Source organism: Scomber scombrus, chromosome 15, assembly GCF_963691925.1.
Source record: "Scomber scombrus chromosome 15, fScoSco1.1, whole genome shotgun sequence".
Lineage (NCBI taxonomy): Eukaryota > Metazoa > Chordata > Actinopteri > Scombriformes > Scombridae > Scomber > Scomber scombrus.
In genome coordinates this window covers 28,854,282-28,881,931 of record NC_084984.1, presented here as the reverse complement: position 1 = coordinate 28,881,931, position 27,650 = coordinate 28,854,282, and the positions used below count along the sequence as shown (strand labels likewise).

General features: G+C 40.0%; 1 protein-coding gene across 2 annotated transcripts; it reads right to left on the bottom strand.

Annotated features, from left to right (window-relative positions):
- chd1 (chromodomain helicase DNA binding protein 1) lies at window positions 1-27,620 on the bottom strand. Of its 2 annotated transcripts, none has more exons than XM_062434422.1 (36): window positions 27,290-27,620; window positions 25,682-25,796; window positions 24,400-24,607; window positions 23,997-24,116; window positions 23,650-23,843; window positions 23,228-23,496; window positions 22,824-23,049; window positions 21,747-21,847; window positions 21,471-21,649; window positions 21,238-21,362; window positions 19,723-19,939; window positions 18,773-18,862; window positions 18,463-18,653; window positions 16,043-16,231; window positions 13,749-13,911; window positions 11,663-11,815; window positions 11,475-11,546; window positions 11,235-11,384; window positions 10,394-10,542; window positions 10,175-10,271; window positions 9,989-10,084; window positions 9,671-9,847; window positions 9,385-9,545; window positions 9,258-9,299; window positions 9,032-9,165; window positions 8,155-8,293; window positions 7,035-7,185; window positions 6,386-6,508; window positions 6,114-6,260; window positions 5,748-6,023; window positions 5,527-5,658; window positions 5,199-5,377; window positions 4,016-4,115; window positions 3,878-3,929; window positions 3,537-3,789; window positions 1-1,571 (listed from the first exon to the last, which is right to left on the bottom strand). In XM_062434422.1, the coding sequence occupies exons 2-36, from the start codon at window positions 25,732-25,734 to the stop codon at window positions 1,289-1,291; spliced, it is 5,391 nt and encodes a 1,796-aa protein (XP_062290406.1). In that variant the 5' UTR covers window positions 25,735-25,796; window positions 27,290-27,620; the 3' UTR covers window positions 1-1,288. The 2 variants fall into 2 exon arrangements, with proteins under 2 accessions (XP_062290406.1, XP_062290407.1); XM_062434423.1 differs by lacking the exon at window positions 27,290-27,620 and adding an exon at window positions 27,100-27,176.
- Between the last annotated feature and the right edge of the window lie 30 nt (window positions 27,621-27,650).

Sequence of the window (27,650 nt, the reverse complement as noted above, 5' to 3'; positions counted from 1 at the left end):
ACAGTGATCGATTTTAATGGCTTCATAAACAACTATAGAAAACAGTTCATAAAAATTCATGCACTTTCAGTGTAAATTCATTTTGAAATATAGAGGAAATTTATGTACAACAGAGTGAACCGAACAGTGACTTCATTCAGTTGGGTGGTTCACCACAAATATACTTGGCTGCATAGAACATTGACATTATTATTGCCTACGTAGAAAATAAAATGAAAGGTAAAGAAAAAAAAAGTTATGTAAAAAGTCGTTTATTTAAGATCTAGCAGGTGAAAGACAACTGTCTTTTTTCAGACTGTGATTTCAAAAGTCAGTTCCTTCCAACTCACTGATTCAACAGAGACAAAAGAACTAAGCACTAGTGATAAACTGAGTATCGTTAAAGAACTTTCCCTTTACCAAAAGTTACATTCTGAAAGCATTATCATGAAAGACCTATTATACAGAAACTCACTCGTAGACCGACAAAAAAGCCTGAGTTGATGGGGAAAAAGTAGAGTCATAATAAATCCAAAAAGCCTGAGGAAAAAGACCACTGATTTACTATTTTACAAAAATTTACAACAGTATTATTGAAGGGAAAAAAAACATGATACAAGTCGCGCACAAAAAAAAAAAATCCAGGTTATTTTTTTTTACAGCTAGGATATGTCATTAAATAAATCACGCCTGGTGGGAAACAGAAAACCTGCTGAGGAAATGAGAAATGCTGTAAATGAGGTACTTCAGGTGGTGAGCCTGAGCCCAGACTGGATTCAACCAGACACCATTACATCAACCTGTAACGTGATTCGTGTGACAACTGACTTCTCATCGAGTCAACACTTAAATAAGGTAGATTAATCACATTAAGCATGATAGAGAGACAGAGACAGACAGACAAACATAGACAACAGTCAATACAGGATCCAGTGTCATGGGTTGGTGGGAATTATGAGGCAGCACTCAGGGTCAATTGTGTCCATTTCCAGAGTTAAAAAAACTTTATAAAAATAACAAAAAGTTGTGCTGCACGCTGTCGAGCCTACACAACGATGCAGCTTTAAACTCTTAAATACAAAAATATGCTTTACTTTTTTAAATCTGCTGCCTGGTTTGAGCCGCTCCCTGGCATTCATCTCCCAGGTTCCCGAGATGAGCTGTAGCTGAAGCGAGGAGACGCCAGCCATGCTGAACTGACTGATACACAGTGCTTCATACAGCTTCAGGTTGGAGTCCACAGTCCCTGTAAGGCATTTGCTGTGTTGGTGAGTTTATGGCTGCTACTAGCAGGCCCGAGCAGCTCATGTTATGTTTTGCGGCTGCTCCAGATCTGCTCTGGTGTGCTCTTGTGGTCTGAAGAATAGTCGAAAGGGGAGCGGTGACCCATGGGGGAGCGGGAGTCGTAGGGGGAGCGCTGGTCTCGTGGAGAGCGGGGCCCGCTGGCTGAGGCCCGTTGTTCTGACTGCCAGTCTGAGTGGTAGCGGTAGGAAGAGCGATGGTCTGAGTGGGAATGATCCTTCATGTCCAGCCGGTGGTCTCTGCTGGAGCGGAACTCCTCCAGCTTCCTGTGCTTACTGTCACTGTAGTATCTGTACACAGGAGGATAAATACTGTCACTGTAGTATCTGTACACAGGAGGATAAATACTGTCACTGTAGTATCTGTACACAGGAGGATAAATACTGTCACTGTAGTATCTGTACACAGGAGGATAAATACTGTCACTGTAGTATCTGTACACAGGAGGATAAATACTGTCACTGTAGTATCTGTAGATAGGAGGATAAATACTGTCACTGTAGTATCTGTACACAGGAGGATAAATACTGTCACTGTAGTATCTGTAGATAGGAGGATAAATACTGTCACTGTGTCAACAGTGGTGCCTTTTCATGTTTCAGTAAATGAGACCTCAACAATAATCCCAACCTAAATAACTTGTCCTGAAGTAGAGCTGGACAATATGAACTGCAGTCTATATGAAAGTAAATGATCCTTACACTGTGTCCTAACAACAAGCATCTGCCTCTCTGTCCAAACTCAATCTGTTCCATTATGTAAACATACTCTGAAGCTATCAGCTGTGCACTCAACATCAGACAGGAAATGTAACCACTCCAGTAAGAGATGTTTGTACTTCTTAAACACAAAACTAATGTTTTACATAGTGATATTTGGATGTTTCTTTGCTTTACATCCTTTAGGTTTTTGTAGTGAAATGAAGAGGTATAATAAAAAATAAAAAAACCTCCTCATTTCAACTAATGAATCAGCTGTTCCTTGTCCAAGACCTGCTTAACATGCCAGTGACAGGAAGTAAACAGAAACAGAGTGCCAACAAAAAACAAAGAAATCAAAGTGATTTTAACAGTTACATTTACTTAGGTCACATTCAGTTAGGAAATGTATTAGCTTTTGGTTTGATTACAATAATCACATACAGACTGTGGGCTGTTGACTGGCTGCTTGTTTGAAATGTAGTGTTAAGTGTCACACAGTGGCAGGCATGCAGGCTTTATTCAGAATGAGTACATACTGCTCACAGCTCTGAACTTGAACTGACAAATGGTATTAACATGTGTTTGATATATAAGTGTGTTTGGAACAGATGTCTTCAGCATGTCTGACCTGACTGAGCATCATGTTATTACTTTCATTATGACAGACAGTCAGACAGACATCAGGAAGCATGATGTGTTTGGGTTATTGATTGTAAGTTAGCAGTCACAGAGCTGGAACCTGCTGACAGTCAGTGTTTATTTAGCAGTTCTTAAGTCTGAATCAAAGGGGATGTATCTTTACCTCTCCATTACTTTTGCCTCTTTTTTATTTCTTGACATCCAGGGAAAAGGTAATGTATTTTGTTTTCAATATCAAAGAGCAGGTCAAAATAAAATGAATAAGGCTGGGGAGGGGCTAACTTAAAAAATAAATAAATAAAAGATTCAGCCTAATCAAGTTCCTTTGTATTAATGTTCTTTAAAATGTCACATGCTATTCTATGATTCACTCTGCTAGAGGTATCAGACACCTGACTGCTTATGAAACATGAAATAATACATTGTGTGTATTTGCGTGAGTATATCAAAGACTGATGAGCAGGCCCACATTTATCTCTAATGTATGATGAATATGTCATAAAATCAATATTTTTTCTCTTCCTATAAAATGGTTTCAAATGTTTGCTCATAATGTGTCAGAGGCATTTACAAAAGCTCACACAATTAAATGTGACTTTGTGTAAGTAGCTGAACATACTGGACATATGAAACCACACGTCACTATCTGTGAGTCATAGTACTAACAGAACAATATGGAAAGAGATAAGAGATGTGTGTTTCATATCAGTGGGTAAAAACTTTATTTCTATGTCCAGAACAATGTAGCTGAGCTGTAATTCATTGGAGACAATCTTTCTTATCTTTACTGAATATTATTTATCACATTCCAAGCAAAATAACATTCTGCAGAATTCCACAGTTTTCATTGTGGTTCACTGCAGAAAACTCTGAAATAATGATATGGATCAGGTTTATTTTGTCTTTGTTTCTTACCTGTCCTGTCTGTCTCGGTCCCTGCTGTCTGGTCTGTAGTGGTCTCTGTCTCTGTGGTCTTTGCCGTTGCTGAAGGAGGAGTATGGTCTCTTCCTAGACTCTCCTCCTGCAGTCTTCCTGTGGGACTCGGAGCTGTGTCTCTCCTTACTGCTGCTGCTCTCGTGGTATCGAGATGAAGGCTGATGCCTGTCTGAGCTGTAGCTGTCCCTGCTGCTGTCGTCTTGGTTAGAGTTGTCCTTCAGCCTTTCAATGTCTGAGGACAAAGACCACAAACTCATCAGTACACAGAGTCCAGCTGCTGCTCTTATTCTGTATGCACAACAGAAGGAGAGGGACTGTACCTGCATGTTTATAGCTGTGGGTGTTGGTGTTTCTAGTGTTCTGCTCCATAGCCTGCACAAACACAATCATCATCATCATCATCAAAACTACTACAGTCAATCATATAGCTAATCAATAACTGCAGGGTCTTCACTTACCTGAGCGATCTCCTGTCGTTTCTTGATTGCATGCTTATACAGTTTGTGTAGCTTCCTGGCATCAAACTCAGTGAATTTAGAGACAAATATCCACAGGTTTCTGGAACAGACAAATACAGTCATGCTTCTAATATCAGCAGATCAATCTTAGACTGGCTCTCTGAACATGTATAATGACAGCATTGTTAAGGTTGTGCATTCACTCAGGATTAAACTGTATGACATTTATTCTGAGGCTGAGAAAGACAGATTCAACACAGTTATGTTTTGTTGTGTAGCACTGAATGTAAAAATACATACACACCTTTAAAAAGGCACAGATAGAACTGAATAACTACAACTTCCAACTGCACATAGTCGTGTTTATACTACACTGGGTGCCACATGAGGTCACATGCTTGCCAGCAGCAGCGTTATTATAGTTTTGAGATTTTCATTTGGTTTTTTAGTTTGCTTTTTGTTTCAGTTAGTTTAACAAGTAGTTTTTGTTTAGTTTGTATGTAGTTTTTCAGGTATCAGAAGGAAAGCCTTGATTAGGATGAAATAATGCTGACACTGAGGTAAGGTTTACTGTGTTTCTGACTGTGAGCTTATGTTAGCTGCTTCTCTGTGAGAGCTTCCAAGGTGGACTTTTACATTAGTGGGATTTTTCCCTTTTAGTTGTATCCCACAAATATTCCCATCACTCTTCATCACCACACTTTTACTTTTATCTACTGTGGGGTCGGAGTCTAGTTTTAGTTTTTTTTAAAAACCGATCATCTATATTTTTATTTCAGTTAACTAAATTCTTTTTTTCACTGCTAGTTTTAGTGAACTATAATAACCCTGGTCAGCAGGTGATCATAAAAATGGGAGATGACCAAACTGGAAACAGTATATTTGCACTTAACACAATGCAGTATCCTTGCAATATTATACATTATTATTATATTTTATATTATATATATATTATTATTTACTTTTCATGTTATGTTGTGTCCAGTCACTGTATTCACCCCATTCAACCTACATGTTTAAATATTTAACCTATTTTAATCTGGCCTGAGTAAACTTAACTGTGTGTGGAAATGATGTAATAGATTGTATTTGGCACATACACATCTAATACATTGTGTATACTGGCAATGAAATGCTTTCTGTTAGATCAGGGTTAGTTGGTCATTAGAGACAGCACACTCACTTTCTCCACTGTTTGATAAGGTCGGGGTTTGAATACTCCTTCAGACACTCAGTGATGTGATCTCCGATCTTGATGAGACACTGTCTTGTGTGTTCCAGCTGCTCGCGCTCTGACAGCCCTTTCTCCGGTCTGTCCAGCTGCTTCAGAGCTGCTTTCACTGGCCTCATCCTCTCTTTACACTGCAACATTTAAACAGAAGACAGCTCCACTCACTTCACATACTCACCCTCACTGGATCTTCTCTTTATCACAGTGGCAATCATACTGCAGTAGTTACAGACATGTAATTAGCTCAACATTGATGATGATGATGATGAGTGGAACATACCACACTGAAGGTCTTCTGGTCCAGTTCCTCAGACTCCTCAGATATTGGAACGTTCTCTCCACTTGCTGTTATATGGACAGGCACATCAGAGGCTTTCTTTGTGCGTTCCCGTACCTCAACCTTGACATCATTCTGATAAAAAGATATGACAATCAGTTCCCTTTGAGTATTTACAATGGAAGCAATGGTTCCTAATAGTAAAATATATGACTTTTTTTAACCTTCTCCATGATCTCCTCTTGTTTATGTACCGCCTCCAGAGGCTTGCTTTCTTTTTTCTCTTTTGGCTCCTTTGTCTCCTTGATGTCCCAACTCTCCTCCTTCTTCTCCTTTTTGCATTCTTTCTTTATCTCCTTCTCCTTGACCTCCCTTTCCCCTGATGAAGAAACCTCCTCCTGCTCAGCGTCCTCCTCCTCCTCTTCTTCCTCCTCCTCCACCACCACCACCACCCTGTCAGCTCGGCTCCGTCTGCTCGGTGCCTTCGCTGGTGCCACCTCCTGAAGAGGTGAGCGCACATTCCACATTAACTCCAATCATTCATTTCATTCTACAGTGAGCTAAACAGTAAGAATGATGGCTACATTTACCTTCTCCTCCTCCTCGATTTCATCCTCATCGTCTGACCTCTTGTCTGATGGAGGATCTGAGGACGGGCTCTTTATCACCTCGTCCATCTTTGTTGTTTTCTGTGTTTTGCTCTTTTTACTTCTTGGTTTCCTCTTTCTTGAATTGGCCTATACACACATACATACACACACACACAGACACATTGACGCATGTTGATTCTGGCGTACACGTTTAATCTACTCATATCACTTTGAAACTATAAGCATTTTAATTATTGACATGTGAGACTTACATTCCCTGCTTGTTTCTGAGCTTCTTTTTTGGCCAGGTCCTTGCTTAGTAACTTGATGAGGTAGTCTGCTCTGGTCTGTAGCTGTTTGGCCTGTGGTTTCTTGTCAGGGTCGTCTGGTAGGAGCTGATCAACAACAGCAACAGTAAACATTATTGTATGATCACAGTGTTATCACAGTAAGCATAATAACAGCAATAAAGCTGTTTTTATTCTCTTAAAATGCTAATGATAATCTATACAAGTCTGAAAGGCTAAGAAAGTGTTTGTGCTGCTTTCATGTGCAATATTTCAGTTAGATGAAGAACAGCACTGAAGTTGCAATCATTTTCACTTTTTCCGTATCACTGCACATAAATGCACACCTGTGCATTACTTTACACTTGGATCTGTATTTCTACAAAGATGTTTGAAAGGAAAACAAATGTTTACAAAAATGTAAAAAGAAACAAAAAAAAGATGTTTAAGAAAAACAAACAAACTTGAAAGAGACTTAGAAGCCAGATATTTCTCCTTCTAATTAAGGCTAACCGCCTTCACTTTTTCAGCAGTTTGAGAAACATTAGATGAAAGTTCTCTTGGTGTTGAGAAGCTGCAGAATTTCTTAAATGACACATTTACAGCCATACTGATGGACTGCGTCTGCACCCACCTTGTGTGTGAGATTGAGGTCTGGGTCCATCTTGATCATCTCCCAGCTGCCGTAACCATACTCATAGATTCCTATGAGGAGGCTGGAGTCGTCCTCCTTCCCCCACTCAATGTCAAAGTGTGCTGCCTTCGAGTGGCATGGAATCATATACCTATAAAAAATACATACAGTTAGCCATCATTCAACACATCCGGTCCTGGCATATCTCTCAGGCCAACACACATAAACGGTGATGCCTAATTCTGTCCAATAGAAATGATTAATATGTGATGTGTATCTGGATAAACTAACATGTTAATGCAGGTGGAAATGCAGAGAGACACTGGGGTAGGAATGTGAGTGGAATAAGCAGAGCACAGTTTGTGGTGTGTGTGTGGGCCAGGTGTAGATGCAATCTGTAAACGTGACTCCGTTCTTAAGAAGAAAATCCAGCCAGCAAAAGGAGGTGAAAGGTCTGCTGACTCCACCTCTTCCTGCTGTCTTTAACACACCTGGCAAGATACAAGTACCAGCAGCAGCAGCTGTAAGCAGGTTCATTATACAGTTTGGTCACAGAACCTCCATGACTTTAAAACTGTTTTCATGACCACACAGTCCAAACTTTCTGTACACATAAGTGCATTCAATAATTCAACATGATACTTTCTTTTATGATTATGATCATATACATTTATCATTTTACAAATGTCTGCTGGCTAAACTAACTATTTAAAGCTAGCTATAATTCAAATGAAAGCATTTGTTACTTGACCAAGTAGACCTTAGTGAATACATACTGGCTGATACTGGTTATCTGGCATGCTCTGAGTCACTTTTCAGATGATTTGACAGCTACAACACAATGTGTCTAGTTTGCTGTGTCTTCCCCCTCCTTCCTCCTCCTGTATCAAAAGGCTTGTCTCAGGGGTGAATGTGACTGCTCCTACATTTTCACTGGAATCCTCTGAAAATCACTGAAGTTTTGTCCTTGACCTTGTGCACCGTTCGACCTTGTGTTTTGTCCTTGACCTTGTGATAATGACATCCGACCCGTGAGTCACAGGTCAGATGTCATTATCCAGATATAGATCACATGTTAATAACAGGAGGAAATAGGAGCATTGTGTAAGCTGAGCCTTACTTCTTTCTCTCCTCAGGGTCAGCAGGAATGGCCTTGTGGAGTGGAGCCAACTCTTCCTCATGAGAGATAACAAGCTTGGCATTGACCTGAACACCAGAGATCCTGAATGTGGGGCCCTTCACCTTCCCTCTCCTGCCTCCTGATGATCAGACACACAGCACAGACAGTAATGTTACATTTACACACACTTAAGCTAAATGAAATAAACTGCAGCAAAGTCTTGACATTGACTTGTAACATTACAGCACGTGGCTGATAGATTGAACTAATTCATCAGCTATTCATTAATTCACCAACATTCCGCTGGTGGCCAGTGCTCATTTCTATCCCTGCTGTTCTCCCATGCAGTAGTAAAGTCACTTCACTGCAGCTGCTTGTTTGTGCACCTTGTGAGAAGCTATCACAAGCTGACACAAACAGGAAGCTGCACTCACTTGTTGGCTTTGTCACATTAATGATTGTTACTTTTAGTCCTACTTGTATGTTCTATTATTCATCCAATGTTTTGATTTGCAGAAAGTTACATCTTTATGTTACATAATACAATATGATCCCACACATTAATGAAAGTACAAAAACAATCCTTTGGTGAGTCTGATCTAAAAGTAGAAGTGGAACCTAGATGCACCACTGTTGTTTGCAATATTTTGTGCAAACCAACTCCAAAAACACACATACTTCTTCCAAGGTAGCACAAACCTGTTATTTCAAAATGTAAGTAAAGGACATCATATTTCAAACTGTTTGGAAATCTGCATCTGTAGCAGATCTACATCAGAATAGGATAACTGGAAAGGTGATACAAGAGTGAACCAGTGAGGATTTCCCTTCATGGCCTGATGGGATCTTTGAGAAATAAAAGTAGCTGATTGGTTACCTGACGTCTTTTCTTGTCCACAGGGGTTTTCTCGAAGTGTTCTCACACAGCCGTTGTGAACCGTCTCTGCCAAGCGCTTCAGGTCATTTTCAGACTTATCTACAAGTTCAGCATCACGAGCGATAGCATCCAACCTGGAAGAATAAGAGGCATGTTGAGCAGACTGTGGATCATGTTGTTGTTGATTGTGGGGGGAAAAAACAGTGAAAGATGAGATACAGCTTACCTTTCCAGAGGTCCTCCAAATTTTTTGTAACTCTTGACAAACCTGTAAGAACAGATGTAAACAGGAATGTGTGAAAAGTGTATTAAATGACTGCACTGAGAAATCTTATTTGAAACTTTATAGTCACCTCCGGATCTCTGCATCACTGAAGCCCTTGATATTTTCTCGTGGAATGGTTCGAGGCCGACCTCGTTTCTTTGGCCTCTTACGGTCTGAGGTGGAGTCACTGTCGGATCCAGAGTACCTCCTGTTCCTGCTCTGCCGGCCCTCGCTGGCATTAAAGCTTATCTGTTAAAACAAACCAGGGAGCTAAGACACCAAAACAACACTAAACAGCACACAAGTTCAAACAGTAAAGAAAAAAATATTGAAAACCAGAAACTGTAAATAATGATACATCATTTTTCTAGTACCTGTTTGGCACAATTCCTCATGCGTGGCAGCAGGTAGATCTCCTCCAGCTCCTTTTGTCTCTCCTCCTCCTCCATCCTCCTCCTCTGCTCCTCAGGAATGATGTCGTCCCAACTCCGCTGGCTTCGCTCAGAGTCGATGTCTATTTCCTCCTCTTCCATCATGGAGAAGTTAGCCACCTGTGCAGGTCAGAGAACCATGTCAACTACACGTGTCACTCAATTAAAACACAACACAGTAAATATTACGTTGCTGAAAAATGACAACAATTGTCTTCATGGATATGGTTAGTGAAATAAGTTACTTCATCATGTTTTTACCTTGAACTGAGACAGCAGTTCTTCTCCCACTGTAGAGGGTCCGGGGTCATTCTCTCTTGTCTCAGCTCTTTTGAGAATCTCATCGATGTCCATTTCCTACAGAGCAGGACAGGTCAGGACATTGTGCTCTAATAAACAGTACTAATAACAGTGCGAACATGTATATGACAGTATATCACTGCTTACTTGAGGCTCCTGTTCTTCACCCTCTGGCTCTTTGAAAAGCTCTTCAGCACCAAACTTCAGGATTGCAGACAGCTCCTCCTTGTTAAACGGCGCAGAACTACATGAAATTAAGATAAAAGTGGAGTTGTAATGTCTGAGATGACATGCACTACAGATGAATGGTGAAAAATCTATGAGGGATGAGGCAAGCAGCAGTAAAATGTAGTATTTGTTGCTTGCCTGGAAGGAGCAGCACCGGTGTGGAGGACAGTTTTTCCTGTGGTGTCCATCCTCTGAATGACCAGATGGTCCAGCACCATCTTCTTCTTTGCCCTCTCAATGATGTCCTCCTCCACTGAGCTCTTTGTCACCAGACGGTAAATGTTCACCTGCCAGTCCACAAGCAAACAGTAAGAGATACAGTAACTATGTATGTGTTGCGTATGGTAAGTAAATCAACTAAACATTTCCACACATTTAAAGTGGATATTTTTAACCCTTACATACATATTTGGGCATTTCACAATATCCCCTCATAGTTAGTCCATATACAGATTTTTGGAACCGCTAATCATTCTTCACAACTCATCAGTCATTAATAAATTGGTGATTAAACCTTAATGAAGCTTCTAGAGAGCAAAGAGAGGGTAATCTTTAGTTTTCACGTTTTTTGTTGATGGAGAAAAAATGATCACATTAATGATCCAACGTTCCATAATACCGTAGACCATAACACTTTAAATGAATGATATAAAATGGGAATAAACTGTTTTTTAAATTGTGTGTTGTTGTTTTTTTGAATAAATATGATTCAAACACTCAACTAAAATCACCCGTACAAAAACATTTTTAGAAAGTTAAAATATTTCCATTTTTGTATATTCATGGTCACACGAGGATAAGTGATCACATTTCTTTTTTTTTTCTTTTCTCAAATGTAAAAATGGTTCAAATTACACCCTGAATAGTATGTTAGGGTTAAGGCTGTCACCTAAACATCAAAGATTCTAACAATCAGCTGAGAGGCCCACTGAGGTGACTCTATTTCAGCACATGACTAATTGAAACAGTTGATGCTCACCTGTCTCTTCTGTCCGATTCTGTGGGCTCTGGCCTGGGCTTGCAGATCATTCTGGGGGTTCCAGTCTGAGTCGAAGATGACCACTGTGTCAGCTGATGCTAGATTGATACCCAGACCACCCGCACGCGTTGATAACAAGAAGCAGAAATCCTTGGAACACAAGTTGAGGTTTAGTATATCAAGCAGTCTATTCTAATGAATCACAAACTACATGTACTGCATTAACAGTATTAGACTTACCTCTGAGCCTTCAGCATTAAAATGATCCAACGCCTGCTTCCTCATCTCTCCTTTGATAGAGCCATCTAACCGCTAAATAAGGGACAAAATTTCAGAAATTTGTAACAAAAATATGTAGGTAGAATTTTATCTTTTGTGGGTTATATGTATTCATGTGTGATGGTAATGTGAATGCAGAGTGTAGCTACCTGAAAGAGGAACTGTCGGCTCCTCAGGTAGTCAGCCAGGATATCCAGCATCCGGACCATCTGGGAGAAGATGAGAACTCTGTGGCCCCTCTCTTTCAAACGGAGCAGCAGCTTGTCCAACAGAACCAGCTTCCCACTGCTGCGGATCAGTTGCTGTAGGAGGAAAACACAGGCTAACAGTTAGCTGCTTATCCTTTCAGAGGGATATCATGAAAGCAATATATGCTGCTCCAAACATTTGGTGTGCTGCTGCATTGCTACCACACCCACTGAGTTGTTCTCAACATTTTTTTTGGGATAAGTATATTTTCAAGTCTTCCTACACTTCTTCATACAGCCCAATTCCTACATAAAATACATTTTAAGTATTGTTGTCTGAAATTAAAACAATTGTAACAACGCTATACAACAATTGACTAGTGATATCATTAAATGTAATGCCACATCAGGCTTTATCAAAGGTTCAAGGGTATACATTTAAGGAGCAATTTTTAAGCCTTCATCCATCTATTAAATGAGATGTGATGTGTCATGATATTTAGCTCAGCTAGTGACAGTCATCACATGTTCACTTGCAGCAGATATCCAGCGCAGCATCACTTCTGAGTTTTGTCAAGTTGGCCAAAATGAAGGCAAAATTCTCCATCCTTAATCCTCACTGACTACATTTACATGCACGCCACTTTCCTGGTTTTGAAACGTATCCTGGCTTTCACAATCCAGTGTTTCCGCTATAGCCGCCGCTCCTTCAAATTTCTCTCTCTCTTTTTTTGTTTTAAGTGTTCACCGCCGCATCTTTCCACCTTCACAGCAGAGTCCTGCCGGGTACTCACGAGCACTACGGTCAACTAGTGAGTGACTGTACGTGTGTGTGTGTTTGTGTGACTATCAATGCAGCGCGTATGAGAGCACAACATCCTTACAGCTGTGTGTTGCAGCTTCTTAGACCAGTCCCCCCACCGGACCGACACCGATCGCGCCCCCCCTTCCCTAACCCAGTGTAATGTATTATACATATTTTATACTGTATAGCGTATACAAGTAGTCAAGGAATAAGAGGCAGTTTACCATTTGAAAGTGTTGTGTTTGGTTACTGTTAACTTGAAAGGAAAGTGTTACATTATTCAGTACACCAGTGATACTGTAATTGTTTACTGTGAAATGCAGTTTTTGCTGACAAGCAAAATAAAGAGATCATTTTGGGAGAAAAAAAGTTGTTCTCTTTACACACAAAACACGTACCAAAACCGAACTGAAAACGTGGCCAAAAACCGAGTGTGAACTGTGAGAGGGATTTTTCAACAATGAATAGGGTAAGACATTAATAATATATCAAAGGAGAAAACTAGAAACAATTTTAAAATGAGGGTGTAGTAAATTGAGAATAACAATCTCATTTTTGTTTCTATTTGTAGGTGAAGACTGACTTGAGAAACAGGCTGCAGGGCGACCACCTTGCAGCATGTATGATGCTGAGCATCAGTGGGCCACCTCTGGCAGCGTTTCCTTACAACAGAGCCTTAGAGCTGTTCTGAGGCAGGATGCAAACTGTGCCACTGATTCCAAGGCCCCAAAGAGAAATTATTATTTATTGTTTTTACTTTTATTTATTTCATTTCTATTGTTTTATTTATTTTATTCTATTCATTTATTTTTCATTACATTAGATTAACATTTTTACATACAGTGGACCACTGAATAAATGTGTAAAAGTAAAATCTGCAGTCAAATGTCATTTGTTTACACCGCCATGGCTTCCCTGGAGAGCCTGCCCCCACTGCTGAAAAAAATCCTAGAGGAAACACTGATATCATTTGGCAGATAATGTTTGTGTAGAGCATAGAGAAACATCATAATTCATATCCTGTTAACAAACATAAAGGCTAATGCAGGTTTTTGAAACCAGGATATGACTGAGTAGAAACTGCTAAGTAGTCATTGCAGAATATACAGAATTTGAATATATGGTTATTTAATTTTGATAGGCAAAACCTCATTCCAAAACGTATTATATATTAAAAAAAACATTAAAAGAGACATTAGGGAGCTGCTGATGTTGCAGCACAATAATAGTGAATGAACAGACCTGTAAGGCTTCAGCTCTGTTGAGGAACTCGTTGTCCTCTGGAGGCTTGATAAGGTAACAGTGGTTACAACACTTCTTCAGCTCCATCATGATGTTCAGGAAGCCTGACGTGCTGCCTTTGGTACCTTTACTCAGAGCCTTGTAGTTCCTGGTCAGGATCCATCTGATCACAAACACATGCACATTACTGTTAGTATATTATTCTACAAATTATGCCACAATGTCCAGCAGCAGAAATAGATTATTAGAAGTGTCACTGACTGTTGACTATTGTTTTCACTGAGGCAGGAGATGAACACAGACTGACTGAAAAGGTTGCAGATTTTAGGGTGACTGGGAGTGACATGTTCAAATTCAATAGAGCCCTGCATCAAAAGTGGGGATTCAGCCCTGCAATCAAAACCTTTCAGTTTGTTGCAACGAGTCAGAACACCTGCTGACAGCTGTTTGATGCTCATTTATGGTCTAACTGTATATAAAGTAGTGTAAACTAGCAGCAGCTCCAACAGTAACATGCTGCTCTAACACTGATGCTTCACTATTAATAATCTAATGATGTCATATATAATAATATATCAGTCAGAGGACCAAACCACTACTTTTACTGTAATACTGCATACTACATCACTCATGATACTGCAGTACTTTTACTGTAATACTGCATACTACATCACTCATAATACTGCAGTACTTTTACTGTAATACTGCATACTACATCACTCATAATACTGCAGTACTTTTACTGTAATACTGCATACTACATCACTCATAATACTGCAGTACTTTTACTGTAATACTGAGTACTACATCACTAAAAATACTGCAGTACTTTTACTGTAATACTGAGTACTACATCACTCATAATACTGCAGTACTTTTACTGTAATACTGCATACTACATCACTCATAATACTGCAGTACTTTTACTGTAATACTGCATACTACATCACTCATAATACTGCAGTACTTTTACTGTAATACTGCATACTACATCACTCATAATACTGCAGTACTTTTACTGTAATACTGCATACTACATCGCTCATAATACTGCAGTACTTTTACTGTAATACTGCATACTACATCGCTCATAATACTGCAGTACTTTTACTGTAATACTGCATACTACATCACTCATAATACTGCACTACTTTTACACTAATACTGCATACTACATCACTCATAATACTGCAGTACTTTTACTGTAATACTGCATACTACATCACTCATAATACTGCACTACTTTTACTGTAATACTGCATACTACATCACTCATAATACTGCACTACTTTTACTGTAATACTGCATATTACATCACTCATAATACTGCAGTACTTTTACTGTAATACTGCATATTACATCACTCATAATACTGCAGTACTTTTACTGTAATACTGCATACTACATCGCTCATAATACTGCATACTACATCACTCATAATACTGCACTACTTTTACACTAATACTGCATACTACATCACTCATAATACTGCAGTACTTTTACTGTAATACTGCATATTACATTTCTCTCTCAGAGCTGGTTGTGACCACATCAGAAATCAGATGTTTTCATCATTGATGTGAACAGCTTCATTGAAATACAGAGTAAAAAGCTGACTGTCACAGAGAGGGGAGGGGGGTGGAATGGTATCATTTCACCATGGAGATAAGAGGTGCACTGCCAAAACGTTCTAGGTGGGACTAGCACTTTAGAATTATTGTTCCACATGTCACAGTAAGTGGATTAGTTAACTATTTTGAGAGTAATTGTTTGGGTCACGCAACAAAACAAACCAAGGAACGTCACGTACCGAATGGTTGGGAACAAATGCGTGTACCGTTCCACCCCTGCTGGACAGTGAAATAACAATCCAGAATGTCCAAAACTGCACTGAGGTTTACTAGCAGACAGAATCTTACAACTCATGAAAATCACACCAGCAACTATTCCATCAATCGCAAAGTAAGCAGTATAAATTAGATATGTATGATATATGTTGGTTGCTGATATATTATTGTCCAATGACTAAGAAAATTGAATTATGGTTATTATTCCGATAATGGCATTTCAATTGATTATATCCTTTAATAAAATAAATAAAAAATGATTGAATGAGCCACACCGAGCATCATACCAGCAACATGTCCATACCAACAAAGACACAGCTAATGTATTGTAGTATGCTCCCCAAATAGGAAAAAAAGGTTACTTAAGATAATGGAGAGAAATATTCTCACTCATGTTGTTTACATAAAGGTGCGCAATTAGGAAAAATCTGTGTATATTCTACTTACTTATAATACTGTTTCTGGATAGCACTCATCTCTACTCTGAGGATCTGCTCCACTTTGGCAGGAAGAGATTTTTCCACGTCCTTCTTGACTCGGCGCAGCAGAAAAGGCTCCAGCTCTTTGTGAAGGCTTGTGTAGCCTGAGTCCCTGCCTTTACCATGGTCCTCCTCAAACAGCTCCCAAGAGTGAAACCTGGAGAAACAAGACATATACTTAACTACACAGTCAACTCATGGTACAGGATACAGGACTAAATTCCTTATGAAGCTGCAGAAAACTAGTGGAGTTAAAATCATTCTTACATGGTACAAAGTCTTTCATACGTTTGTATAACATGTTATTATACTGTATATGTCAGAAGCTTTTAATGCTTTCTTGTACTGGGAAAATAAACTGGGATTTTTTTTGTACAGGAAAAATAAAGCCCATCTTTCTCCCTTGTTATGAATTATTATCACTTTGAAATGACTGCTCATGAAAAAATAAGATGGTTGTACTTTTTTGACCACATTCTGGTTTCCAATAGATCTGTGTGTGAAAGAGGCCATGACAGACTTATTAGGCAAACCTTCAGAGAGGTCTCACCCCACTGTTTGGGAACCATTGCTAAAAGGCAACCCAGTAGCCGACATGTCAGCTATCAGAGACTGCCGTCTGCTGTGTAGTTCATCACTGATTAACCTGAGAATTACACTAATTGCTTTGCATAACTACTAGATAAATGTTAAGTTTCAGTTTCACCTCCTCTGTCTGTCTATCTATCAAAGCTGCCAACACACATTCTATTTCTCTCTTCTTTCTCTTTTGGTAAGTCAGTTAGATGATATTAAAACCTTGGTATGATTTATTTATTTAAAGGTTTAATGAACAGGGACGATGCATATTAATAAAGCATTTTGACAAACGTAAACATGCCAGAATTAGCCAAAAGGCTATTTTACATCTGCTGTCCCTGGACTGATTTTAAGTAGTCACCCTAAAAGAATATAAAAAGATTTAGTTTTAAGTATACAAGTAATACATTAAAAAATAAGAAGACTAAATCTATGCTAAATCATTAGACTACCTCTAATGATTAGAGGTCCAAGCAGTGAAGCTCGCTGCTGGAGCCTCTTTCTTTCTTTTTCTTTTCCTGCACTAGTGGGTGGGGTTGGACGTTAGGAAACTACGTGCACCTGGTTGGTTGTGGCTTATTCTTAACCTCTTTCTCTTGCCTTTCTGCAAAGTCTCCAGCAGACAGATAGGTAACAGGTTTGTGTTTTGTTTGCACACATCTCACACACTTCATTCATCCAAGTTCTTCATTTCAATGCAGTACTTTACTCTATGCAGAACTAAGGTTATAGTTTCGTGTCAACTGCTGCAAGGTCATTGATTGATAAGCAAACATGATGAAAACATCATACACCATTTCTTTGTTGATAATAATCATGTGATTAGTCTTTCAGCAGTTTATCTGGAAATATGTCATTCTGGTGAATATTTGAACTTCAGCTGCATTCAGTTACATAGACTTCTGTTTATTGAACTTTGAGGTGGTGAAAACAAAACACAGCAGAGGCTTAAGTCCAGGTTTAAGTTGCTGATTATGATATAAAGGTCCGGAGTTTCCTGGGTGTGCAAGTCCTATTCTATAACAATGTAGCAAGTCATGCATGTGGTATGTTTTCAGCGAGGTCAGAGTTGAAGGTTGCCTACTCTTACCCTGTGAAGATTTCTTTTCATTAGTTTTCTCTCATAAAAGTGTTTATGCAGGAAAACCCAGAACATCTGGAAACAAACTCCACCTACTCAGACTCACTGGGACACTGAATAGCAGGACCTCTATGGAGATATTCATTTAGCATCTTTTGAGCCACTTATAAACAAATTTGATATCTTCAGGTTTATTTTTTAAAACTATCTACAATTGCAGAACTTTATATCCCCCAACATCTCTGTTAGATTCTATTTTCAAGTTCAAGAAAGACTTAAAACAGATTACAGGTAGGATATATATCCTTCTCATTTTACAGCATTTAAAAACTTTAAACCATCATGAACAAATTCCAACTCGGCAAAAAGCTACCCGAAGGCTTTATTCATCATTAATTTGTCAAGGACGAGCGGTTGTACCATTTAAGATAGCACACCAACTTCATTGGTCAAAGGCTAGAGTGTCCACAAATGCAACATGCAAAGAAAGCAACCACACTTTATGACTCATTCTGTTGCTGTGTGTGTCTGTTTGTATGTAAAATGACTAACTTTAAAGCTGCAGGTCTGGTAGGTGGATAGCTGGGATTAGGTTCAATACAGTGTACTCTTTGATTTCTGTATACTGTGAGATTACACACACACACACACACACACACACACACACACACACACACACACACACACACACACAGTTAGTTTTAAGTGTAAAAATTTAAATGTCTTACTTCTCAGGCATAATGAAGTGCAGCAGAGACCAGAGCTCTTTGAGGGAGTTCTGCAGTGGAGTTCCTGTGATCAGAAGCCTGTGGTTGGACTTGAAGTCCATCATAGTCTTATAGAGGAGGGAGTCATCATTCTTCAGACGGTGTGCCTCATCCACACCAATGAAAGCCCAGTTAACACTGCCCAAAAATGACTGGAGACACACATTTGTTATGGTTTACATGTGTTGACATTATAAATTACAAGTTTACCATTTCATGTGTGATGATACCATGATAACATGATTGATATTAAAGTGAAATAAATGCTGACCTTGTCTTTCAGAAGAATCTCATACGTTGTGAGGAGGATGTTGAATTTCAGTCTCTTGTTGTGGGCGTGCATCCACTCGTGTGTCCTGATCTAATAAAGGAAAACACAGGAGAAAAGTGACATAGCCAGTCACTAAACTTTGCTGCTAGATTCTACACTTTTTAATCTTACAGGAAGTTAGAGGAAAAAGTACTAATTTTATTAACATTAATAATGTAAAATACCACTTCCCAACCTACATGAACCCGTTTATGATCACATCAGATATCAAAGATGTTATTTCAGTCATTATCCTCATGTAGTAAATGGTCAGTAGTGGTAGCTGGTGTGCCATAACAGTGTGTGTGCTGTACATTTTAAGAATAAAACACTTCTTTTGTTAAAAAAAAAAGCTGTCCATTTTCCTGTTTTACTTGCTGCTGTTCACACTATACTTCCTGTGTATATGTGGTGTAACAATCACTCATATTAATTTGTAGATCAAAACAGGCTCCTTTACTGATGTCCCTGCTTTAACCACATTAAATATATTTTTTCTGCCAATTTAAATTTATCTACTGGTTCTATCATGTTTTACATAACCTGATTTCAATAAACCTCCCACTTGTAAACTACTGTGTCAAGCCAGCTAAACAGCCTAGATCTCCTATACAAAAGTCTGCAGTTAAAACAAGCAAATAGCATGTGGAAAAAACGGACCAAAGTCTGTCAGAAGACAACACTGAATGTGTCAGAAAGAAACCAATTAGCTGTTAACCAATTACTGTCATAGAATTGTATAAAAAGCTCCTCAAATTATAGAGATGATTAAGTCTGAAACATTCAAATAATGGTTGGAAACCACTGATGTAGAATAGAATATTGTATCAATCTAATTGTAAAAAGTACATTCTTTCTCAGATTAGACCCGATGCACAGTCACTCTCTCTTCTATGTGTGTGTGAACATACCATGTTCCTGCTGCTGATGTCTCCCAGGTACACCACAATATTCATCTGAGGAGCCCAGAGCTGAATCTCTCTCTGCCATGAGGTTAATGTAGAAAGAGGCACAACCAGCAAGAAGGGCCCGTACAACTGGTGCTCATTAAACATGTAATTGAGGAAGGAGATGGTCTGGATGGTTTTCCCTAAACCCATCTCATCAGCGAGTATGCAGCTGTTCCCTCTATGAATGGAGACAGAGCAGGAGAGTTCAGATAGTGAGCATGCTACACACTGCTGTATGATGGAGCATCCAACATATGACCATGGGATAAATCTAGGCTGGGCAATATCACCTAAAATCAATATTACGATTGATTGTCACAGTTGCTTATTTATCTTGGAAATGATTAATCAAACCATATATATATAATATATATAACTACACCTGTGCACAATAATTGTAGTAATTTGTACTGAAAATGTACATTTTTCCAACACTCAAGTATTTTTCTCTTGACCAGACACAGGGTGAGGGTCCCTGGCTGAGCACTGCAATGTTGGACTTCTCCCAGTTGAACAAGCCTCCCTGCTGCTACATGTTAATGGGAAAGAGACTGACTGTTTGTGTATAAGTGCTAAATAGCAGTTCAGAGTATGCAGCCTTCTTGGAGGCTCTGGGAGGAGTCTAGAGGGGGCATGGTTCGGTGAGTCCATAGCATGTGACCTCCAGCAGGCACTGGGACAGTTTGCAGCCGCATGTTAAGAGGTTGGGATGAGAGTCAGCACAGTCAAAGGTGGACTGCTTCTTCTGGGTTGGAGTGAGTTGCTGCCTCAAGTGAAGGAGTTCAAGTATCTTGGGGTCTTATTTATGAGTGAGGGTAAGCTTGAGGTTGACAGGTGGATCAGTGCAGCATCAGCAACAATGTGGGCGTTGTGGCAGACCGCTGTGGTGAAGAATGAGCAGGGCCATTGGACAAAAGTCTGAATTTACCAGTCGGTCTACGTTCCAGCTCTCATGTATGGTGGTGGTGATCTTTGAGCTACCTCCAGAGGGTGTCTGGGCTCTGCCTGGAATAGCTTGAGTAGAGCTGTTCTCCTTTACATTGAAAGCAGCCAGCTGAGGGAGTTTGGGCAGCTGATTAGGATGCCCCCCTGGACACCACCCTCTGGTGGTGTTCCAGGCATGTCCACCTGGTATGAGATCCAGAACACACCAGAGGGATTACATATCACTTCTGGCCTGGGAATGCCCTGCGATCCCCCAGGAGGAACGGAGGGTGTTGCCGGGTGCCTGGGTTTCCAGTCCCAGATAAACAGCATACAATTAATGTATGATAGACACACATGGTTAATTACATCTGTTTGAACTGCAGGTGGACAGTCTGTACTAGGGAATGAATTTATCCAACATAGCAATACAATTATTAGTTTTGACTAATTACCCAGCCCTAGAAAAAACCTATTACATTCATATATTATGTGCCAGAATGGACTTAAAGACATAGTAAGGCAAGAATCAAAGCACTATTTGAGCCATACTTGCACCAGGAGTGGGCCATCCAGTTCAAACTGTCCAACTGGTAGTCTCGGAGCTCCAGTCCATCACCTCCTATGTAAACTGGCTGCTTCTTCATAGGCACAAACCTGGGTCTTTGTTTCAGCACCTACAGGAAGGGATCAGATGGTGAGCTCAGACAATACATTAAAAACTCTACCAAGACATAATGCATTATCAAAATATTAAGTACAGCTGAAAAATGGCAGTCAGTTACCTTGCAGTCTCTGAATGGAATGGTCTTGGATTGGTTCCTGCTCATATAGTCATCAATGTGTTTCTGGAACTTCCTGGAAATCAGAGCTCCATCTTCCCAGCTACACTCTGAGTACGGTAGACCCTGCCACTTGCACAGGTAGTCAGGGTAACCAGCCGCTGACTTCTGGTTTGAATGTCCTGCTCAAAAGGAGAACAGACGCCTGTTTAGTCGTAAATGTAATGGCAACAAATATTATTTTCATTATTATTACATTCATAGTAAACTGCTTCATACCTATGATTCTCTCTACAAGCTGGTACTGAGAGTGTAGGTCATCGATCAGTTCTTCCTGACAGTTGAAATACTCAATGTCCTCTGGTGAGGCCGCCTTTAACCTGAGGAGAGGGGGAAAAGCATTAGAGAATAAACAATAACCTGCATTCCATTTCTAATCTGAGCCAAAGCAGCAGTTTCTCTGAGGGTTCTAAATCACATGTTTATTTTCAGCTTCACAAATGAGCAAGTTTATGACCACAAGATGATAGCTTTAAATCCCTGTAGAAACTAGGAAACTGAAGGCTAATATTGATTAGGCATTTTATACAGATCATGGATGTCTGAAGAAATTCAAAGATACAGTAACTCCAATCTATCTCTGTACAATAAAATGACATGACAGCTGCTGCAGGTATAGAAGTCCTAACAGTCTTGCCATATGAATCTGAAGAAGTTTTCCCATGGGAACAAAACACTTCTGGTACAACAAGGTGACCTGGTGCACACAGACAAAGATGAACGAGAACAACCCATTGCTTTTTTGTCTCTATGCCACACACTGGTCCCACTGACAGAAAATGAGGCGGCTGTTTTTTTGAGGTGCTCAAGAGAAAACACACAGATGAATATGATTAATATTTTAAGCAATGAAGGTGACAAAAAAACTTAGTCACCTGAGGCAGCCGAGGGCTATTTTAAAATTACAAGCTGTCTTATTACTGTTAAACCCGTGGTTTAGACTGCCAGTCATACTGAAAGCAATTCCCAATACACGTTTGTTTCCATGTACATATGGCTACTTTGTGGCATTAAGATTCATTACTGTTACATTAAGGTAAAAGATACAATTAGGTTTGAATGAACAAATCAGGAAAAGACAGGTAGCACAACAATCACTGTGACATTTGAGTGTGTAATTGTTTAAGTATGAGTTTAGTATGAGTTGACCTGTGAGGAAAGCTGGTCACCAAGGCTTTGATAGTTTTGAGTGTGGTTGTTATCATATTTGACCCAACGGTGCTCAACAGTCAGAAGTAGACTGGACAGCTTTCACTGTCAAAAAAGTGTATTAAAACAACGCGCTCGTTGTCTCACCATCTCTTTTTCTCCTGATCCTTCTTCTTAAAATTGTCCAGTTTCTTCATGCCTTTGACGTTCTGTAACTTGAGTGTGTCCTCCGTCTCCCAGGTGTTGTGGATGTGGGCCCAATTCTTCCACTTTATCAGGTACTGGATATCACCAGCCTCTTTGTTTTGATTGAAATTGACATTGGGGTCCCCGTCTGCTTCTACAGCGTATACAGTGGTCACACTTCCTGTCGCTGTTAGGAAAAGAAAAAATAAATAAATAAATGAAAGGAATAAAATATAACATGCTTCTTTATTCATCCTCAGAACTGGCACTGTCGTGGAACAGTACAGAGCAACAGGACGTTTAAGCAGAAGTTTTCAACAGAGGAGACAGGAAAACAGAATCAATCTCAGTTCTGTGTTTCTTACCCTTTTTCCTTCCTATCCTGCAGTCCATCACTCTCTCCAGTGTTTCAAACTCGTCTTCCTCAGGCTGCGGGACATCTTCACCCAGAACTTCCACCAGGTCGTCTGAGTCTGTCTTCAGCTCCTCATCCTCCTTGTAGCTGACGTTGACTGTGGCCTGCCGCCGTGGCCCAGCAGACGCTGCCTTCTTATAGTTATCATCCTCGTCATCAGAAGAAGAACACTTTTTCTTCCTCTGATTGCTGCTTTTCTTCCCGTTCCGAAAATTCATCCTGAAACATGGCAAGAGGTGAAAATGTGCAGTTAAACTCAGTATGTTCCTATACAGATCATATCAATACCTAAATGGCAGAGGTGAGTGACCACTGCAAAGGGAATGTAACCCTGTAGACATGAGCAGACATAAAGGGCAACTATCCACTCACTTGGTTGGAGGCTTTCTGCTTTTGATTTTGTGACTGGGCTCATAGTCTGATGCTGTTTCATCACTGTGGTTCTCTGCTGATGACTCTGATCCAGAACCGCTCCCGGATCCAGAACCCGATCCAGAGTCAGAGGAGCCTGAATTTCTTCTCCTTTTAGAGCCACTCGATGAGTCGGATTCATCGCTACTTGACGACTAGAAAAGTTTGACATCAAACACACCATGTTTATAAATAAATCAGATACGCACCTCTAATTACAGATGTTAAATTCATTTATGCAGATGGTGTTGATCAGTTCACAGTCACACAGCACAGAAACAGTGTATTGAGATCAGTGTGAAACAAACCCCATCAGATCCACTATTAGAGGAGCTTTGTCTCTGCTCTTGTTGCTGTTGCTGGAGCTGCTGTTTCCTCAGCATGGCAGATCTTTGCACTGCCAGGATACTTGGGTTGGACTTCCAGAACTACAATCAATTAATGTAGTAGAGGGTTAGCCAAAAATATTGTCAATGTGTTAAAAAGCTTTCATATGGTAAGTGTTGACAACAATGTTCAATATACCCCCATTCCCTCAAATATAACAGTGCTCTGCAAGTGTGGCCAACAGAGTCAACGGTTAAACCATGTGAGCCATGTGTTTTTAAACAGTTCTCTGTATTAGGTGTAGCGGTGCTGATGAGATGCTGGCAAACAATCTGTATACTAAAACAAATAGGACAACATTACTTTGAAATCACACGTCTGTACCTCGGCTCCATCAATGTTTGACTTATTTGGCGGTTCGATCTTCTCCTTGGATTTCTCTGTGTCTGAATCTGACTGGCTGCCAGAGTCTGAACCACTTCCTGAGTCACTGCTCCCTGACTGGCTGCTGCTGCTGGAGGAGCTGGAGCTGGAGCCTGAGCCAGATCCGGAAGCTGATCCCGATCCAGAACCGGATTCATCATCAGAATTGCTGTCATGTTCAAAGAGAAAATGAAGAAGTATACATTTGTGTGTTAATACTTGATAGATGACTCATCTACATATCAAATCTGTGTGATGAACTGGACTCACTCAAAACATTTTTATACTGGTGACAACACCGGCTGTGTTTTTTTAACAGCTGTCTTTGCTGAGTATAAACATGTTTTCAGCAATGAGAAATGAAATCAGCTTGCATATAGCAGTGTTCATCCTTATGCATTACTGACATCAATTCTGGCCTTGCAGACAGATTAACACTATGAGTGATGCATGCAAGTAGCTTACTCATCACTTCAATTGAATGCAACCCAGTGTTGTCTGACAACGTATCATACTAGCCAAATACATAATGTACAATCGCACAATCAAGCTGGATTACTTGGAGCTAATTCTACTGTCTAACTCGCAAGAGCAGATTAGTGCTGCCATTACAATTTTCCAGAAGCAGCATACTGTAGACACTTAATAGTCTCTATGTTGCTGTGCTATTCTCACTCTAAACTCAGCCTCAGGTGCAAGACTTCATTCAGATTTCATTGTAAACAAACTGGAGATGGCAGTGTTCCTGATACAGTGACAGGACACCAGAAATCCTAAAGTATTCTGCTCCGGTCTAATGTGTATGAATATGGGTTATGGCTAAAGATACAGGGCGATATGGACAAAATTACAAGTCACGATATTTTTGACCAAATTCCTGGATATCGTCACTACGACAATACTGTAGGGATGACTATTGGTGCTTTCACTAAATATCTACAGGAGGAGATTTTTGGTAAATATTCATTAGTAATGTCAATGTAATGACTACTTGGGTGAAGGCAAATTATAGAACAGGTAGAACATCACTTTACTGAAATGAAGACTTTCAAACCCAGAAAAGACAAACTTCATGCCATACCACGATACCCGCAAACTAATCTCATAGCACTATAGATATAACATTGGTATGTAGCCCAGCCCTAATTGTAGTAAGATCATTCTTAAATGGAAACAACTGATGTTAATCTATAAGTAAAATTCATCTAAAGTCCTTTTCTACCAAAGATGATTCCTTATTTACCTTGATTCTCCACTGCTGTTGCTTACACTTTCATCCTCACTGCGTCCAGCCATGTCGAAGTCCAAAAAATAGACTTCCCCGGACCAACTCTAGTATTATGTTCAACGTGGTTACACTGTAAGGAAAGACACACATTAACAACATTAGAAATAGTTTCAGGGAAACATCAGGAATGTGCCTTTGATGAAAGCTGTCTCATTTCAGTAACATTATGCTTTCCCAGTGGTATTTAATGAAGAGGACTGTTAGAGATGTGGCTTGTTAAAAATGAGTACATGGGGGGGAAAAAACAGTAGAAATCCTCACGCTTCTAAAGTTAAATGTATTAGTAGCCCAGTACAGGCATTTCAAACCCAGTACAGCCTTCTTCATGGTGTACTCAATGAACTGTAAAGTCATTGGGGAGCTGTCAACACATTATCGCACGAGATTTTTAAATGAGACAATTTCCAAAAAGGATTTATGCCCTGCGTATTTGTTCGGAGAGGAGTAAACTATCTCTGAGGCACAACAAAACCAATATTTGAGTTACACATGAGTTAAAAGTAGAGCAGACAGCACTGTGTGGATGGCAGTAGCTTCATGTAGCTGTATACTGGGGCCTACCAGGCCTGCGCAGCAGCAGCGTGTTTTCACCTCCACACAAAGCTCCGTGGGTGCTCTGAACACTAAATCACCACATAAACCTGAACTACGGCTCAAAAACTATCAAACAGTCTTCTGCCAAACTTTGTGTCATCGACTGGATGCCATTTAGACTTTTAGTGTGGCAACAGTTTAGCTTGTAGCTAACTGGCTAATACCGGCTATTGGCGGGGTAAGTTAGCAGTAATGTATGCAGACTCTGCCAACGCGCCAGCTACTATTTCATCAAAATCCCAACGTAGAACAATATCCCTCATCAACCGGGATGGACATATCACTACCAGCGGCTTGATTCACGATAGCTACCAACTTTTACTGTACCATAGTAATGGATGTCATTAACATTAAACAATTACTGTTTTGCTAGCTGTAGTGTGTTATGCTAGTGTTGTGTTTTTCTGCACTAGAAAATCATGACACTAGTAAAATATAAAAACATCAGTGGGTGTTAAAATCACACATCTGCCTCAACGATGTAGGTCAAACATTGAATGCCCAGACAATTTAGATTTCACGTCAGCATGACTTCAATAAAGATGCAGTGAGAGGGATGCTCGCTCAGCGTTTACTGGGGTTGTCAAGGAAAGTAGCGTCAGCTAACATTAAGAAGCACGAGGCTAGCGCGGAAGCTAACAAAATAACAAAACTTTGCGCTAGTTCATCTTAGCAGGGACTCCTTTTCCACTCACAACTGATACTCGGCGTTTAACAGCCATCGATATTTATGCAAATTCTGGTGCTTCCAGTGGACCATAGCAGAGCAATCAACTTACTTAGTATTCATTATTAAACCCACAAACCCAAATAAGCTAACCTAACTTCACTCTCTTCCATCTTGTTTTCATTCGCCGCTCACTTCTCGCGGCTTTTAACACATCAACATGTAACGTTAGCTTACTTTCTCACTGAACTAGGGTATAAGTAACTCTACACTTTATGTTATCTGATGTTATTGTGTGTTACCTGGGAAACTCCGATAGAAATAGTTGTCTAAATCCTTCTTTGTACTCCAGAGGTCCTTTCTTCTTTTATTGAACAGTTAGTGAGCTAGCAGCTACTGATAGCTAACGCTACCTTACGTTAGCTAGCTAGCTATCTCCCAGTTAGGGAGAGTAGCTCCGAACGACTCAGTTCAGTGGAACCGGTGTAATGTTGCTTTTCCTCTCCCTCCAAAAAAAAACAAGTGAGTCCCCTCTTCCGTTTGAGATACAAGCAAAGTCTACTGCTCGTCGGTCAACCGCGTTTGTAGAAAGCTGGCGTTTCAATCCAGGGTCTTCCGACAGCCGGCCTCCGCCATGACGCCGTAGGGTTCACTTCACTAGGA